At 39.8% G+C, this 16,434-nt stretch overlaps 1 protein-coding gene across 2 annotated transcripts in view; it reads right to left on the bottom strand.

The window, feature by feature from the left end:
- GNPAT (glyceronephosphate O-acyltransferase) overlaps positions 1–16,434 on the bottom strand; it is a 42,895-nt gene that overhangs the window by 17,021 nt on the left and 9,440 nt on the right. The window contains exons 2-11 of one of the 2 annotated variants that reach the window (XM_066616596.1): positions 13,409–13,597; positions 11,805–11,981; positions 6,996–7,125; positions 4,998–5,125; positions 4,676–4,751; positions 4,360–4,511; positions 3,318–3,448; positions 2,955–3,178; positions 1,715–1,960; positions 1,232–1,311 (exon numbers count right to left, since the gene is read on the bottom strand). In XM_066616596.1, the coding sequence (XP_066472693.1) occupies positions 1,232–1,311; positions 1,715–1,960; positions 2,955–3,178; positions 3,318–3,448; positions 4,360–4,511; positions 4,676–4,751; positions 4,998–5,125; positions 6,996–7,125; positions 11,805–11,981; positions 13,409–13,597 (1,533 nt within the window). Of the gene's footprint in view, positions 1–1,231; positions 1,312–1,714; positions 1,961–2,954; positions 3,179–3,317; positions 3,449–4,359; positions 4,512–4,675; positions 4,752–4,997; positions 5,126–6,995; positions 7,126–11,804; positions 11,982–13,408; positions 13,601–16,434 lie in introns of both variants that reach the window. The other variant, XM_066616588.1, reaches the window with a different exon arrangement.

Genomic DNA, 16,434 nt, shown 5'->3' on the forward strand with positions numbered 1-16,434 from the left:
TTAGAATAGATAAAAGAACCTTTGGCATTCAACAACACAAATCAGAATTTGAAAGGGAATTATGTCTAAACAATAAACAAATTATCGCTAAAATTTATAAACTCTTATTAAAACTTAAAATGGAAGAAGAACAGGTATTAACATTAACAGTATTTATATACCGCTTTTCAACTAAAAGTTCACAAAGCGGTTTACAGAGAAAAATCAAATAACCAAATGGCTCCCTGTCCCAAAAGGGCTCACAATCTAAAAATATGCAAAGGAATACCAGCAGACAGTCACTAGAACAGACAGTGCTGGGGTGAGGTGGGCCAGTTACTCTCCCCCTGCTAAAAAAAGGAGCACCCACTTGAAAAAGTGCCTCTTACCCAATTAGCAGGGGTAAAAGACTGCATGATAAAATGGGCTCAGAATTTTGGTTACAATATCTCAATGGATGGGTTTGTGGACAAGAGGTTTGAAGTTTACTTTAAATATTAATCTTAAGGAATATTTTTACAAGATGAACTGTTGGTATTTGTCCCCCATGAAATTGGCTAAAATGTATAACACAACAGGACGTTGTTGGAAATGTGAACACCAGGAGGGATCATTTTTTCATATGTGGTAGTCCTGCAAATTTGCAAAAAAAATTTGGACACAAATTCACTTGCAGATGCAGAAAATTTTAAAGATTGATATACAGCGGAAGCCGGAGTTTTTCATGTTGGGTGTGATGGACAAACAGTTGGAAAGAGAACATGGGGTATTATTGCTGTACATGATAATGGCAGCAAGGATACTTTATGCATAGAAATGGAAGTGCTCCAGTATACCAACAATAGAAGATTGGCTGGCAAAGATGCTGGAGCTGGCAGAGATGGCAAAGTTGACAGCTTTAATTAGAGAAAAGAAAATAGACTCATTTCTGACTGAGTGGAAGCCATTTGTAATTTTCTTGCAGAGCTCAGATTGTAATGAATTATATACCTGTGGGTTTGGAGACTGAATAGAAGAGATGGATATAAAAGAGATCTAATATTAAATTTATTATTTTTATTGTATTAAATATTATAAAGAAAGATTATCATTATGTATGTTTGTAAGCCTGTAGTAGAGAATGTGGAAGTCTTTTAAAATTTTGTGTTAGTTCAATATTGTAATGTAAATAATAAAGTTATTTAAAGTATTAAAAAAGAAAAGAAAAATATCCATTGACCTCAACAGATTGAGCCTGCATAGGGTACTTTACCTTCAGAGGTATTCCAGGGAAAAAGATGAATTCATCCGAAAAAAGATCACGCCAGAAAGTAAAAGTGTCATAAAGTTCCTCTGAAAAACAAAATTGACTGCTTATGATTAAGTCTGCTGTTCAAAGAAAAATTCTGCAAGACACTATTTTAAAGAAAAACAGTAGAAGAAAGAAAAACTGAACATATTTGTATACCCATATATTCATATTCACACACACAAATGCTAGGGTCACTTGGAAATGGTAGAAATGTTTTAATATAACCACCATGTTAAACATCAGTCCTCATGGCACTGAAGGATTTGCATTCCCAAAAAATTCTTTACCGCTATTCCAAATGAAAGGCTTTCTCCTCGTCCTACCATGGACAGAAGCTTGGAACCAAGTAACAAGTGAATAGCCCCCAAGTCTCAGCACTTCCTCATAATGGGAGTAAATCTAGAGGTTGGATTTCAGATCTGCAATATAGTAAAGTGAAGTTACCTTTTCTGGAAGAGAGTGTCATTTGCAATGCAAATGCTACAAGGGCTGGTCGCACAAAGATGTTGAGCAGCTGGTTCCTGTAGGAGCCACACAGGAGGATAGAAAGGGCTTGCTTAAAGACCAGCTCCTCTGCCACTCCAGCTCCCACATCTTCATCTTTGAGAACCACCTGACCATTGACAAGGCTGACAATGTTGGCATGGAGAGCAAGGCTGGATCTCACAGCTTTGTTGGCACACAAGTTATCTAGGAAGAAGAAAATGGTGAATAAATGCCAACATCTGTAAGACATATTTTTGCTTTCTGTTGTGCAGTGTGAACATCAAAGAAAGAAGTATCAGGAAGAACTGCTGGACTGTTTCAACTAGTCATGAATGTCATCTGCCCATCTCCATTTGGAATGAACCTGGCCCTTTCCTGAGAATTCTCCCAAAAAGCCTCAAAAAGCTCCACTACTAGCACCTGCCTATGAGTTTGCCTCCTCCCCAAACTTGCAAATATATATTTCTGGGGGGATGAGAGAGGAGAGAAAATGCAGCTCAGACACCTTGCTAAATTTTCAGGTGTCTGGAATTTAATATATTTTTAGATTGCTTTTTCAGTCTAAAGCTGTTCATATACAGTAATATAAAATAAACAGCCATACACCCAGCAGTTTAAATCCACGTTAGCTAAAAGTACAATGATACACAAGCTGTTATATTTTTTGCTGGTAGTTCCCAAGGCTTTGGCAAAACAAAAATAACCACAGAAGCCTCAAGTCTGCCCAAGACAGTCTTATGGAAAAGAACTGAATTGAACTGGGTCTGGGTAAACTAATACCACATCTGCCAAGGTCCCAATAAGCATCTTCTTTGTATTTAGAAATGACTATGGTTACATGGTGTGACTGTGGTAATGCTAATGTATAATTCTGAAATTAGAGATGCTGGTTGCCCTCCAGATCTTTAGCAGAGTATAGCTCTGCCATCAGTAGTTTCATCTGTAAATTGGAAGGTCCATTCCACTTGTGCAAGGAGCCCATGAACAAAGGAAGAAGACTTTGTGCAGGCAGAACATTCCTTCTGGTTACAGAGGGAGCATCTTACGGTGTGGCTATGTAATTCTAAAGGCTTTAATGCAACCCACAGGTTTCCCAAAGGACACTATATGACAGCAATTCTTGTGATCTGATGTCCCAAATTAGATTTAAAAAAATGACAAGTTACACTGCCCTTAAAAAAAAGAAAACATTACATACCAGGCCAATCAAGGAACCCTCCAAATGCCTGAGTCAAACCTTTCAGCCAAAGTGTTTTTTCTACCAGAAGCTCAAAGTCTATGGCTGGTAAATTCTGGAGTAGTACAGCTGCAATTAATATCCATGGACTCAAAACCATGTTTTCTATCTGTAGAAGCTCCACTTTGTAGGCTACGTCACTGACCAATTTCTGGATTTCTTCAGATGGCTTTTGGGGAATATGCCTAAATGGAAAAAGCCAGTTAGCACAGACAGACATTCTGTGAACAACCTGTTCCCCCCCCCCTTTTTTTAGAATCTGCTGAAAAACAGAGACAAATATATGTTGTTCCCAAACTACTAAGGAATCAAACATCATGGTACCTTGGAACTAAGTTATACGGACATCTATTGATCCTCCCATCTACCAGCGTTCTGAGTGATACAGGCTGTCCAATGTACACATGTACACTTCCAAAATCTTCATTCAAAATTTTCCTGGCTTTTAATAGTCCCTATGGAGTCAAGGATAAAAATTAACTATGGGTTTTATCTTCAGGTTCTCTTTCATTTGCAAAAGCAGCCCCATCTGTGCAAAGGGAAGGTCACTTTCACTCATCTGCCCGTCCCATTGCAACCCCTTGCAACTCCTGAAAACATTTTTTTGAATGTTCGGGAAACTCTCAAATATAGACAGTTGGGGCTTCTGGGAGCTTCAGAGGGGATTGGAAAAAAAATGATCTCCCCTCCCCACTTGTGTAAGTGAAAGACAACCTTAGGATACAACCCAGACTTGGCAGCGGTGGACACACAGGCAAGTATGCTACATTTATGATTGTTTCTATAGCACCACTTCTACAATTTTCACAATGCTTTATGTATCTCACCCTATTCATCCACACAATAACCCTATGAGTTATGCCGTTGTTATTACTATGTTTTAGAGAAGAAAAGCTGGGGGGAAGCAAGTTGTTCCTGACACACTGTGGCAACATTCAGACATGACTAGCCATGCTTTAGAGCAAACTTTGGGTTCACACACTCCCTGCTCCTCTTCCCCTTTTTTCACATGAGGAAAAAAGATTACATTTCCAAGTTTAGTTTGCAGCAAACCAGTCTGCTGTTGCATTCAAACATGACACACAGTACTTTCTGCAAACCACAGTTTGCCACATTCATATACAACAGTGAAAGACAATTTGATGCAAACTAGAAGCAGAATTTTCTAATTCCTCCCTTTATGTACAAACAAGAGGGCAAGGGAACTGTGTAAGCCAGAGGCTTATTGCAGCTTGTTCGCGTATCAACAAACCACAGCTTGTGACAGCAGAACACAGGCAGTAAGTTTATGGCCAAGTTGGATTTTGAACCTGGGTTAAAATATCCAGTGTTCTACTCTATGCCCATCTGAACCTGCTTGCCTTACCGATGTTGATTCTTTTGGTTTAGGGACTCCTAAAAGTTCATATGCATAAAGACTTTCTTCCAATACCCTCTCATAGCTGATACTGATTGGGACAAGGTAAATGTCAAAGACTTCCCTTTTAAGAAATGGATCCAACACAATATTGAGCAGACCTGCAAGAAGAAGAAAAAGAAATCTATGTTTTAAATGAAAATAATCTTCATGTAAAAATTAATTCGAATTGCTTTTACAGCTCATGATTTATTTCTAGCATGACCTTTCATGTGGAATACAGTCACCTAATTCACCAAAGGTTGTAATTTTCTGACCAACATACCAAACTTTGGAGTCAACGACTTCGCAGTGCGGCTTCTCGTTCCTTCAAGATAAAACTCAACGGGGGCATGCCCAGTCTTCAGGATAAAAAAAATACACACAAACATACACAATGGTAACAATTAGCAAAACAAGTAAAATGTATTTATTTCTGTTAAAATAAATCTCTAGGGCTGCAAACCTAAACATACTTGTTAGGGAACAAATTCCATTAAATTTGAGGGATTTGTTTCTGGGTACAGTAGACATGATTTGGAGTGTGCTTAGAGGTGTTTATTTTTCCAAAGGTAAACATTTGCTAATTGCTAATTAATGCTATTTACCTTTAACATGGTTTTTACATATTCAGCAAACACTGCCCAATAAAGTTTGTTCCCGCCAAATGAACGTCGCATAAAAAAGGCACCCGATTTTCGTAACAGCTCGCCAACTATCTTCATTCCAAGGAAATCTAGCAGGGCACAAAATGCAGAGTAGAACACCAGGCAGAGGTCAGTCATTTCCTTTAAGTGGTCATTTTAGTAAGCAATGTGAAGAACTACATGAATTTATTTTAGAAATGACATTTTGGGTAGTACATCAGGAGGGGAAAAAATGACATACAGGTGTGCCCCCATATGCCAGGGTGGGTTCCATTTTCAACCCCCCCCCATGGTTACCTTAATCTGTGGATACGAGGGGACGCCAACCACCTTCCAGAGCTCAGCTCCCCTCACCTCTGGAGGGTCTTCTGAGACCCGCAGAGGCCACACACAACTGCCTGTGGCTGCTGCAGGCCTCAGAATGTCTGAAAAGGTAAAAAAAAAAAAAAAAAGAGAGAGAGAGAGACTTCCCCAGGCCTCCCAATGTCTTATAAGGCATTAAAAATGTCACTTAAGATTTTAAGCGTAAAACCAGAAGTCTCTTTTATTGGCCTTCTCAGCCATTCTGATAACTGCAGCAGCCATAGGTAGCCTCTGCAGATCTCAGAAGGCCCAGCTTCCCTCATCTTCAGAGGTGGAATATGGGGGCCTGCGGATCCGATCTGTGGTTAAGTGAAACCACAGATACAAATCCACGGATACACTGCCCTACCTGTATTTAAAGCACACATCACAGAGAAGTATATGAACAACCCAATTGTATTCTTCCCCTACCCTCATCAATGCAGCAATGCCAAAATGGTTATTGCTGCATCCTATGGGGGGAGTCAGGGAGGTCTCCTATGGGTAAGGGAACATTCATTCCCTTACCCATGGATAAGCCTTTGCAGCATGGAGGGATCTACTCAGAACTGCATTAGCAAATCTGCTGGTGCAGGTCCGTGTGGACCTTGCTGCATAACTGGGTCCAGTTATGGAGCTGGATTCGGCTGCTGCCACCACACCACCTTTTACCCAGACCACATACATCCCTCCCCTGCCCCTAGCCTGTTCAGTGACAAATTTCTAATCCCCACATTTTGTTTTCCACAAATGCATTTTCAGGTATAACATGCACTCTGTATTCCCAGAAGAACTTCACCCCTTTTTCTAGTTTTTTAAATTTGGTTCCTTTACTGAAGGAAGGCATTTTGCCTATGCAGGTTATAGCTGCTGTCGTTCGGGCTGGTTGTCTCTTGGTCCCTGCCAAGCTCATTTTCACAACTGCTGCTTTTTTGTAAGTCTCACAGAAATGGGGGTGGGAGAGGCATAGGTGTTTTTCTGGTTGTTTAATTTTGATGTGTACATTTTCTATTTCTAAGTTATGTTTGTACAAAAAAAAATTACAAAAGACAACCAAATAATTTTTTATTGTTTTTCCATATTTTTCTTATTCTCCATACTCCATATATTATTGCAGTATGCCATTTACTTGCAGTTAAACACTTTTCCAGGAGTCTGTTATCTTTGCTAAAAGTTTATTCCAAAGCATACACTGCTCCATGATATAAAATCTTAATATTCTACTACAATATACTGTTGTTTTTGGCAGTGAAACAAGAGCCTCTTTAGGTCATGCCATCATTTGCCTCTCAGAAAAACTTATGAACTCCTGTTTGTAAGAGAACCATCCTAAAGATCAGCAGGCGATACAATTCACAGATCAGAGTAACAAAAGCCTCTATAATGTCTTCAAGGCAGGTTTGTGTATCTTCTACTGCAGAGTAGGACTGCATTCAGCGATCCTTAACAGTTTTGGCTGCAGTTCCTAGTTGTGAAAAACCATGTGGTATGTTGCAACAAGAAACCTTATATAATCTTTTTATAGAAATGACACCCAAGCCCCTGTTGGCCAATCCAGTTCATGACAGCACACAATTCTGGGTGTTGTAAGAATGAAATGTCAAAGGAAATGCTGACCTATTCCTGAAGCAATAACAGGCAGTGCCAAGTCGTATGTGTACAACATGTAAGATAACAAGAGAAAATCTATGTAGCTTCGATGGCTGGGTAGCAGTACAACTGGATGCTCTTGAATTGCCTGTTGTAACTAACAAAGAACAAATACAATTAATCATCAAGGCTGACTTTGAAGACTTCGTTTTTTATTTTATTTCAGTACATATTTTGCCCCATCTCTCACTGAAGCAGCACCTGTGGTGATGTTTTGAAACATGTTTTGCATTACAAGTTCCCAACCATTTCACTGGGGGGGGGGGGGTGGAACTGGAGGAACTCACTGCATTGGTCCAAAACCCATAGTAGATTGGAACCATAAATTTTTAGCTGCATTGTGTACAGAGCTGTGTTTAGTTTCAGCCTAACTATTACACTATACATTATCCCATTTTTTTTTAAATTTTTCAGATTTTTATACTGCCTTTCTTCCAAGGAGCTCAGGATGTTGTTCACAGTTCCTTTCTTTTGTCTTCCCAACAACCCTACGAGGTAGATGAGACTGAGAGATGGTGACTGGCACAAGGTCAACCAGGAAGCTGCATGGCTGAGCCCGAGCAGGGATTTGAACATGGATTTTCCAGGTCTAGGTCCCAAACCACTACACCATCCTGGCTCCTAGAATATAAAAACAACCTGTGGCCAGCTGCAGCTTTCAACAGAACCTACTGCTGACTTTGGGTCAGAGAAAACCCATTATTTGGTACAAGCTAGGAATTAAGAAGTTAGGAATTTGGAGTTGGGGCCACTGGGTCTGCCCAAACTGCTGCAAGGTTACCTCAGGTGAACAGGTGTTGTTATACATTTATGACCTATGGATCAAGAGACAGACCTTACACACTTTTATGATCCATGAAGCAAACCGCTGTGTAACTTGAGAAATGTCCTTTCTGTGAATTCCTCTCTTAGCCTCATGGAACTCTTAAATGAGATAATTGTATGTTGAGGTTCAACATTCTTCTGTATAGCACTTTCAGAGTGTGGACAAATTCTCATATTCATGTGCTGTGGAACGAACATTCCTGTGGCTATTTTGGTGACTGTATTACTAAAGACATGATTAACAGTAATAAGGATCTCCTTCAGGAGAGAAAAGTCCTTGGGGGGAGGGGCCTGCCAGCAGCTGAGCAGACATGCCTTTCTCAAGCTCTTGGAAGGCACTCTGTTTTTCCCCAAAAACTGCTGATCTGAGGAGACCCGAGGATTGTTTGTCAGGAGAGACAAACTCCTCCATGTGATGGCATGATCCCTGAGGAGATAAAGCCCAACCAGGGGGGCTTTCCCAGGAGATTCCGCCATCTTGGCAGCAATGATGAAGAATTCATGCTGAATCAAGCTGAAGGCCCCTGCAGGGAAAGACGTTGAAAGACTTGTTATTCAGTTTGTGTTTGCCTGGCATGGACTGAGTAATTTGATTGCCTGATTTGGTTCTTTCTCACCGTGAGAAGAAGAGGAGCGGGGGAAGTTCCCCCCCCCAGCCATTTACCGGTGTGAGGAGGAAACGTAGAAGAGATTTACCAAGCTTGTTATGGTTATCTGAAAATATAATTACAACTTCACAACTTTGAATTTCGGTGGATTACAAATTAACTGTCCTTGGATAAAGTTTGTGTATTGGAGCGTTTATTGCCTTGGTTTGCTATTATCGTTTGGGACTGCCTGAAAGAGCGGCTGGATGTTTGACATTCTTACAGATTGAGGAATGCGGCTGCCAAGGCTACAAGTATAAACATAGCAGATAAGAGAAACAGAAATAAAACAAGAACAGTGTGCCAGTGACACCTAGTGACGTCTAGTGGATTTAAAAATACATTGCAAGAACTGGATTTGTGTTTATAAGTGGAGCATGGAAGATAATATGCTGAGGACATCTAGTGGTCTTAAAGAACATTGCGAGCAAAAGGTTTTACTTGACTTTATAATTTTGTTATTGTTGATGAGTGATTAAGGATTGATTGTTGATGTGATGTGATGTATAGATAATTGAAAGTGAAACTGATTTGTTTGATAACAGATATTTGAGCTTTTCAGGAAGGAAGAACGAAGATAGCGGCTAAAACAGCAAAAGTCCAAAGCTCGCCAGTGTCGGAGACGGGACTTGAAAAATTAATACACAAGGAATTGAAAGGGAAAGACTGGAAACAGACTATGCAAGATAACATGGAAAAACTGTTGGTAATGGTACAGCAACAAATAAACCAATCTGTACAGACCCAAGTCAGCATAGATGCTTTAATTAAACGATTAGATGAACTTATAAGAAAAGACCAAGATAAAATATCAGAGATAGAAAAAAAAATTAGCATGACGCAGAGACAACGTTAATAGAAATTCAGATGGATAGTGCAGCTCGTGTGGTGAGGATACAAAATATACCAGAAGAGAAAGGAGAAGATACATCGCGATGGATTGTCAGATCAATATCAGAATGGATTGATACACCGATGGAGGACAGATCTAAAGAATTGGATTCAGTGAAAAGAGTGAGCACATTTTAACTGAGAAGACACAAATTACCAAGAGAAATCCATGTGAGATTCATCAGAACCTTTTACAGATAAATTACTGAAGGCCTCACAGGAAAAGGAATGGTTAGTGGATGATAATAATTTTGAGACACGTTCCATGGAGAGTGAGGAAGAAGAGAAAGAGAAAATAATGAATGTGGCAGAAATGGGCAGACTTTCAGAAATTTTGGATCACCAATGAAAACTGACACAAATTGAGCAATGGAAACCTTTTTATGCTTGGTTGAAAATGAAGTTTTAGAAATATATGATAGGGCATTTAGATGATTGTACTATATGATATGATAGATGAATGATGAATGAAAAATGATATTAAGAGGTAAATTTAGAAGAGGAAATTGATTAAGATATGTAATGATTTTTTAGTTTTAGTAATATATGATGATATATGATTTCCTGCACCCCTTTTTTTGTGTAGTGAAGTGTGGTATGTTTTTTGTGTTATGTGTGTTTGTTTATATTTGTCTTTGAAAATGTTTAAAAATTAAAAAAGGAGAGAAAAGTTCTTGAAAATTAATTCAAGAATAAGTGATTGCATATTTTCCTAAAATAATATCCATGTTATATTGGAACACTTATCTTCTCTATCTCCTATCATTGCAACCAAGATTAAGAGCTTTTAAGAACTGGTTGCCCATCAAAGAGAACCTATTGCATGCATTGCCAAACTATGGCTATTTGTTTTGCAATATGATTATTTCAAAAAGTTTAGTGTGGCTAAATAGGGAAATGGATATCGTTTTGATCTTTGGACTAGGTCAGCTTGGATGGATGAGCAAAAAGACCTTTATCTGATACAGGTGGGCAAGGGAGTTTCCCTAAAATAATGTTAGGATGTATATTAAGGTAATTCCCACATGAAGTAAGTCACTCTGGTTTCAGCCATGTACTTTATGACAAACAGAAGGTATGGGGTCGGTAGATTCCAATTTTGGGAAAACCCACTAAAATTGTTCAGATTTACTATTTAAGGCCACATTCCTTCAGAAAATGGCACAGGTCTCAGCCATGTACTTTATAACAATAGACCAACATGACTTTAGTAATATGAGCCTCAGTACTTACAAGTGGCTTCCTGGGACTCAGGTTTCTTATATACATGTGCAAAAGCTCAGCTATTGCAATGGTTAGAATATGCATTCTATCAGGTAAGCAAAACTATCCCAGTCTCTTGGATTATAAGAAAAGGATAAAAGTTTGCCTCACACACATGACAATATCATGTATGACAATATCAATTCTAGATTCCTACACAGACAACAAAAGGCTATAAAGTGCTAAAATTTTGTTAAAGAAAAATGCAAATCTTTCTTGCCTGAAAAACACTGGCTTGGATCCAGAAGTTTCTAGCATAAACTGAGAGGTATATCTGCTCATGCAAGAGTGGGAATCTGCAATTTCCACTGGCTCTTCCCTCCATTTGCAGCCCTTTGCACCATATCCCACATCATTCCCAAGGGTCCCATAAGCTGCAGGACTATCTGGCAAGGGCATACTCATTAGGTTACAGCAAAGGGGAGAGGGAAGAAAGCCTGGTTCAAGTGGTGGAAGAACAACACTTGGAAGACTCAGGCTATTGTGCTATATGAAGTACAGTAAACCTTCTATTTAACATACCTCAATTTAACAGAAACAATGGATGTTTTCTGCGCCATTAAAAATTAGTCATACTTTTGCACATGCATGAATCCATTGCCTACAATGCATTTAGATCTAATGGACTTTTGGCATTAACAGACATCCCCTCCCCCCAGTAGCCCATTAAACTTAGGGTTCACTACAGTGTCAACATGCGGAAATCCTAACAAGGAGAAAATCATGTCATTCAATATTTCTTGAATGAAAATGAATTCTTAACAAATTGATCTGCTTTCCGTTCCCTAAAAGTAAGCAGGAAGTGGATCATCTGCCTCTTTACATACTCCTTATGTGGTTTCTTCACATGCAGAAGTGCAGGACTTCCGGTTTCATTTACCAGGACTCAGGGCAGGAAGGGGCATCTTCATTCATACAATCCCCAAAAATAAATCCAGAAGTCTCACACTTCCACATTTGAAGAAACATCATGCGGAGCCCAGCAAGGGTTTATTCAGTAGTGTAAAATAAAGATAAAATAAAAATAAGAAGCAGAAAACCCAAGGCAGCATGGGATGGTGTTGTAGGTCACACCACCCCTGCGTATGATCACCCCAAGCATTACTGCATATAATTCTAGCTGTTTTTATGTGCTCACGCCAGTACTTACTTTCTGCATACCTTCTTCATTCACACAGATGCTCTTGAAAAGGCATTTAAATAATTTAGTCAGCGTTAAAGCAAAAAAACGTACAACACCCATATGCATGCTGTGCCCCATCTCATCCAGAATTTCTGCCGCTTCTTCTTGTATGATGTCAGGTGATTCACCTGTCTCTTTTGATAGCTAAGCAAAAGATGAACAGAACTAGTGAATGTTAAGTCACAGACACTATAAACACTTGGGGCCTAGCTTGAACATTAACCAAGACTGTAAATGGCTACTCATCCAGATGCCTATGGCAAATAAGAATTGCTTTGAGACACCAGGCAAGGTACCTTTAGATGTTTTTTGCCCTCCACTACCCATAGCTCACAAAGAGTAACAAAAGTATCTCTGGGGAAGAAGTCATAGCTCAGGGACATGCTTTGCATGCAGAAAGGTTCCACATTCAATCCCTGGCATCTCCAGGGAAAGAAAAACCCATCTAAACCCAGGGGGAAAAAAACCTATCTAAAATTTGTGTGTGCTATACTTGTAGGGTCTGGATATTCACAGCATTACCAACACAACCATAATGAGAATATGACCCTTTGTTATATTAGCCCATTAAATAGCCAATTAACTTTTCCTCCTTGTGAGTTTTTTTCAGCCTCAGTGCTGGATACAAAGTCCCATTATTACCATCTCCCAGCAGTAGGCTTAGAACCAAGCTTACTTTCCAAACTGATCTCCAAACAAATAAACAAAATCCTTTATATCTGCAAAGAAGTTCCTTAAAAATAAGATAAATTTTCCAAGAACAAAATCTGTCCTGCCACACAAACAAAAATCTAGTTAGCAAGTGGGAGGTTTCAAAAAGAACAGTCCTTTTTGCCTAGCTAGGATCTCTTTACTGAAGCGGAGTCATCATGGGAACACTCAGTGTCCTAGAGAAAGGAAACATTGGTACTGGCTAATTATGTTGCATCCAACCAAGTTACAAAAACATGCACTACATGTGCTGAAGGGAGTTGTTACTCCCCCAAAGAATCAATCCCAAACAGAACTCAGATAAACAATAATCACACAAGGTAGTTCAAACAAAAGTCTCATCTGCAATGAATCTTTTCAATTAACTTGTCAAGGAGTAGGGTAGGGACTCCCAAAGCGTGCACTGCAATGCTTAGGGGGTCATGGTGTACTCGAAGAACACCAAAGGATGTTCCTGGTGCCCCCTCCTACCTGTTCTCCAGGTGCTGCCATCTTGGATCTTGCAAAATCTCATGAGATTAGGGTGCTGCCATTTTGGATCTCATGAGATTTTGTAAGATTCAAGATAGTGGCACAGAGCTGAGCTGGAAAAAAAGAGGCTGCTGGGGTGCCGTGACCCCCTTTTGGAAACCACTGGGGTAGGGTGTGGAAAATGGCATGGATGATTTTCTTATTTGAAGAGTCGCTTCTGTCAATCCTGAAAAAATATCTATCACACTAGGAAAAAGCCTCATACAGTAACTGGAAAATAATTGTCTTACATTTGTTAGTTACATGACTTCTGCTCAAGTTATTATTGTCAGAGCATTACAAATATACGTATTACCTGTTGAAAGAAGATCAGTCAAAATGTTGCTCACCTCTCTGACAACATATTGAACTTGTTCAGACTGTAGAACAATAGTTTTAAGGGCACTTGGCTTGCAGGGAGAAAGTCCTTTATAAACAACAGGTGAGTAGCATCTCATTGCATATCTGAGGTCACTGGACTGTCGCCTCTCCTCTAAAATATCTTCAAAGTCATCTTTTTTCTTCGATGTGAGATTCTTCTGCTGGGAAGATAATGAATGAAGAATTAGAAAGTATCTTAAGTCACATAATGGCTCTCTGGGGGACCAATCCAGAATGCTCAACGCTGGCCTTCCACTGGTGCTGAATGTCACAAACATGCTGTAAGGCACACCCATGACACTCAGCACTGGTGCCAGTCTGCGCTGAGTCAGCACCAGCTGGAGGCCCGAAGCACGCCACCCAGAGCAAAGGACAAGCTCCAGATGGCAAAGAGGTGAGTCAGGGTGGAGGGAGGCATTTGGGGAAGGGGGAGGGTGGGGGAAGGTAGGGCAGGGGAGGGAGTTGTTGCAGTGACCCTTGGGGGAGCAACCAAGCCCCCAGGCTAGGTTGCTGAATAAGTGCAGGAAAGAATCAAGGAGCCAAGGAAGAGACGAGAGACAGACTTTTAGATTCAAAGCAGAGAGAAAGAAAAGCTGATTCTACTAGCCTCCTCCTGCGTTTTTATTGTACTTGCAACCTTGACAGCTACATTCAGTTCTCAGATAAAGCCACATTAGAATCTCATACAGGGGTGAGAACAATGGGTGCTTCTTCACAGAGTGCTGTATCAGCTATTGTCACACTTCAGCCTGGGAACTAGCATTCCTTGTCGGTTTGCCAATAACAAGGGGGGTTTGCCCGCAATTGCCATCGTACCAAGGCTTTCTGTGTGCTTCTGCTTAAGCACTTGAAAATACCACATTGTCCCCCTTTTTATTTATTTAAATTTTGAGATAGCATTTGGCATTGTGGGGTCATTTGACACCATGCAAAATGGACATTGGGATTTCACCATGAATTACATTTACATTATAAGATCATGAGCTATGCAAACATTGGGAAAATTTAAAAACTTGGTTACATACTATGCACTCCCTTAAGGGGGGTGCTAAATGACTATCTTTTAACACAATTATAAAAAGCAAAAACAAACATAAGAACAACAACATTGAACTTTTTATTAGGGGTTCTTGGTTCACTGGATGTCTTTAGGAAACTTTAGTGCCACGCATCTTCACGCACTGTGCTGACACTTAAAACATTTCTGTGAAAATAAACAGAATAGCAGAATCTTGCTGCTAAGTTATTAATGAAGCTTGCCCTTTTACTCTGGGTCCGGCAATTATCTGTAAAAGCACATGGGGGGTAAAAGCACATTATATTTAAGCATTGAGAGAGTGTTAGAGTTAGAAGTGAGAGTGAGTGAAGTTATATCAACATCTTAAGGGATTTATATTTAAGCATTGAGTATGTGTGTGAGATTCAGAAGTGAGAAGAAAAGAAAAGCTTGTATGTGTGTTATTACAATGTGGGGTTCTCTCTTTGAAACACATACATTTTTTACTGGAAACAATTCTGTTTCATCTTACACATATAATTCACATACTCTCTGCAGTCAGCAAATGGCATTGCACTTTTAATCACAATGACTTCATTTTTCATAACCATTGTATGACTTACTCTGGTCTTTGAAATGTAACATAACTGTTGCTAAACTGCTATTTTTTGCACTCTCTGTGAGAATCTGAACTTTGAACTGGAAATAACCTTGTGTAAACCTTTTTGATATAATTAAACCACTATAACTAATTTAAAATATTACTATCTGCTAGTCACTTATATATGAAAACAAAAAGGCCTTAAGGGCTTGATTAAAACTATAGGATTCTGATGGAACAGGATAGAATCAGTCAAAGCTATGGGAACAGGGAGACTTTTTAAAAGCCTGAATAGCTTTGTTATTACCTTTACATAAACATCTTAATAAAAAGAGGTGTAGCTCTGACTAATGACAGAATAAGGTTTAGTTTGACTTTAAAGCTGTAATAACTGCTGCTGGTGGACAAAATGGCTGATGGTTGCCGTTCTGAAAGGTGCGTGGAATGAGAGACACTCAAAAGTTAGGGAACTACTACAAACTAAACTGAAAGGGAGGGGTGAGTTTAGCTTGTTAGTAGCAGTTTGAGGATCAGAACTGGAGCCAAGGTGTTTAAAGCTCTCTTGTACAATTTGCTCTTGTTATAAAGTGTGGTTTTTTTTTCTGACCTTCCCTTTGGTATGTAACTACCCCCCTGGTTGGAAACCCATCAGTGAACACTGTGATTGTTTTAGGGATGGGAGTTGGGCGTCTGACTGCTGTAAGGCTGCTGCAAGGAGACTAGCTTTGTGACTGTGGGTGCCTATATTTTGGCAAGTTCTAATCATGTCTGCCAGAGTTAAGTTCCGGACTGTTGATAAGGGTTGAAGTGCCTTTCTGCAGTCCTCATTGGCATTGTCTATAGCAAGTTTCATTAACAGCTCTTCTGCTGCTTCATTATTGTCCACTTGCTTGCCAATGGCTTCCTGGAGGCAGTTCACAAAATCCACGTAGGATTCTGCCGCCCCCTGCCTAATTGTTGCAAAAGACTTTCCAGGCATCCCTGTTACAGGGACTTTATGTAAAGCCCGTAGTGCACAATTGGCTGTTTCACTTAAATACTGGTCCCCTAGTTGTACCTGCATGTCTGTAGTGCTGAATTGGCCTTCTCCTGCTAGCTGTTCCCAAATTACGTTGTTTTGTGGATTTTGTGCGCGCAGGCGTGCAGTGTGGATTTCACAAGTTTGGCGAAACTCATTAAGCCACACTGCATTTTGTGCAGGAGTTAAAACCATGCGCATGAGAGATTTCCAATCATAAGGAACTAGACGGTATGCATTGGCAATTCCTTCTAGCAACCCTCTGGAATAGGTGCTAGTGATGCCAAAATCCTTGAGTGCAACCCTTACCTCCTTCAGTGCTGAATAAGAAAGAGTTTGCCACACTCTAGTAACCTGTCCTTGTGCATCGTGACCCTGC

Source organism: Tiliqua scincoides, chromosome 1 (assembly GCF_035046505.1).
Source record: "Tiliqua scincoides isolate rTilSci1 chromosome 1, rTilSci1.hap2, whole genome shotgun sequence".
Taxonomy (NCBI): domain Eukaryota; kingdom Metazoa; phylum Chordata; class Lepidosauria; order Squamata; family Scincidae; genus Tiliqua; species Tiliqua scincoides.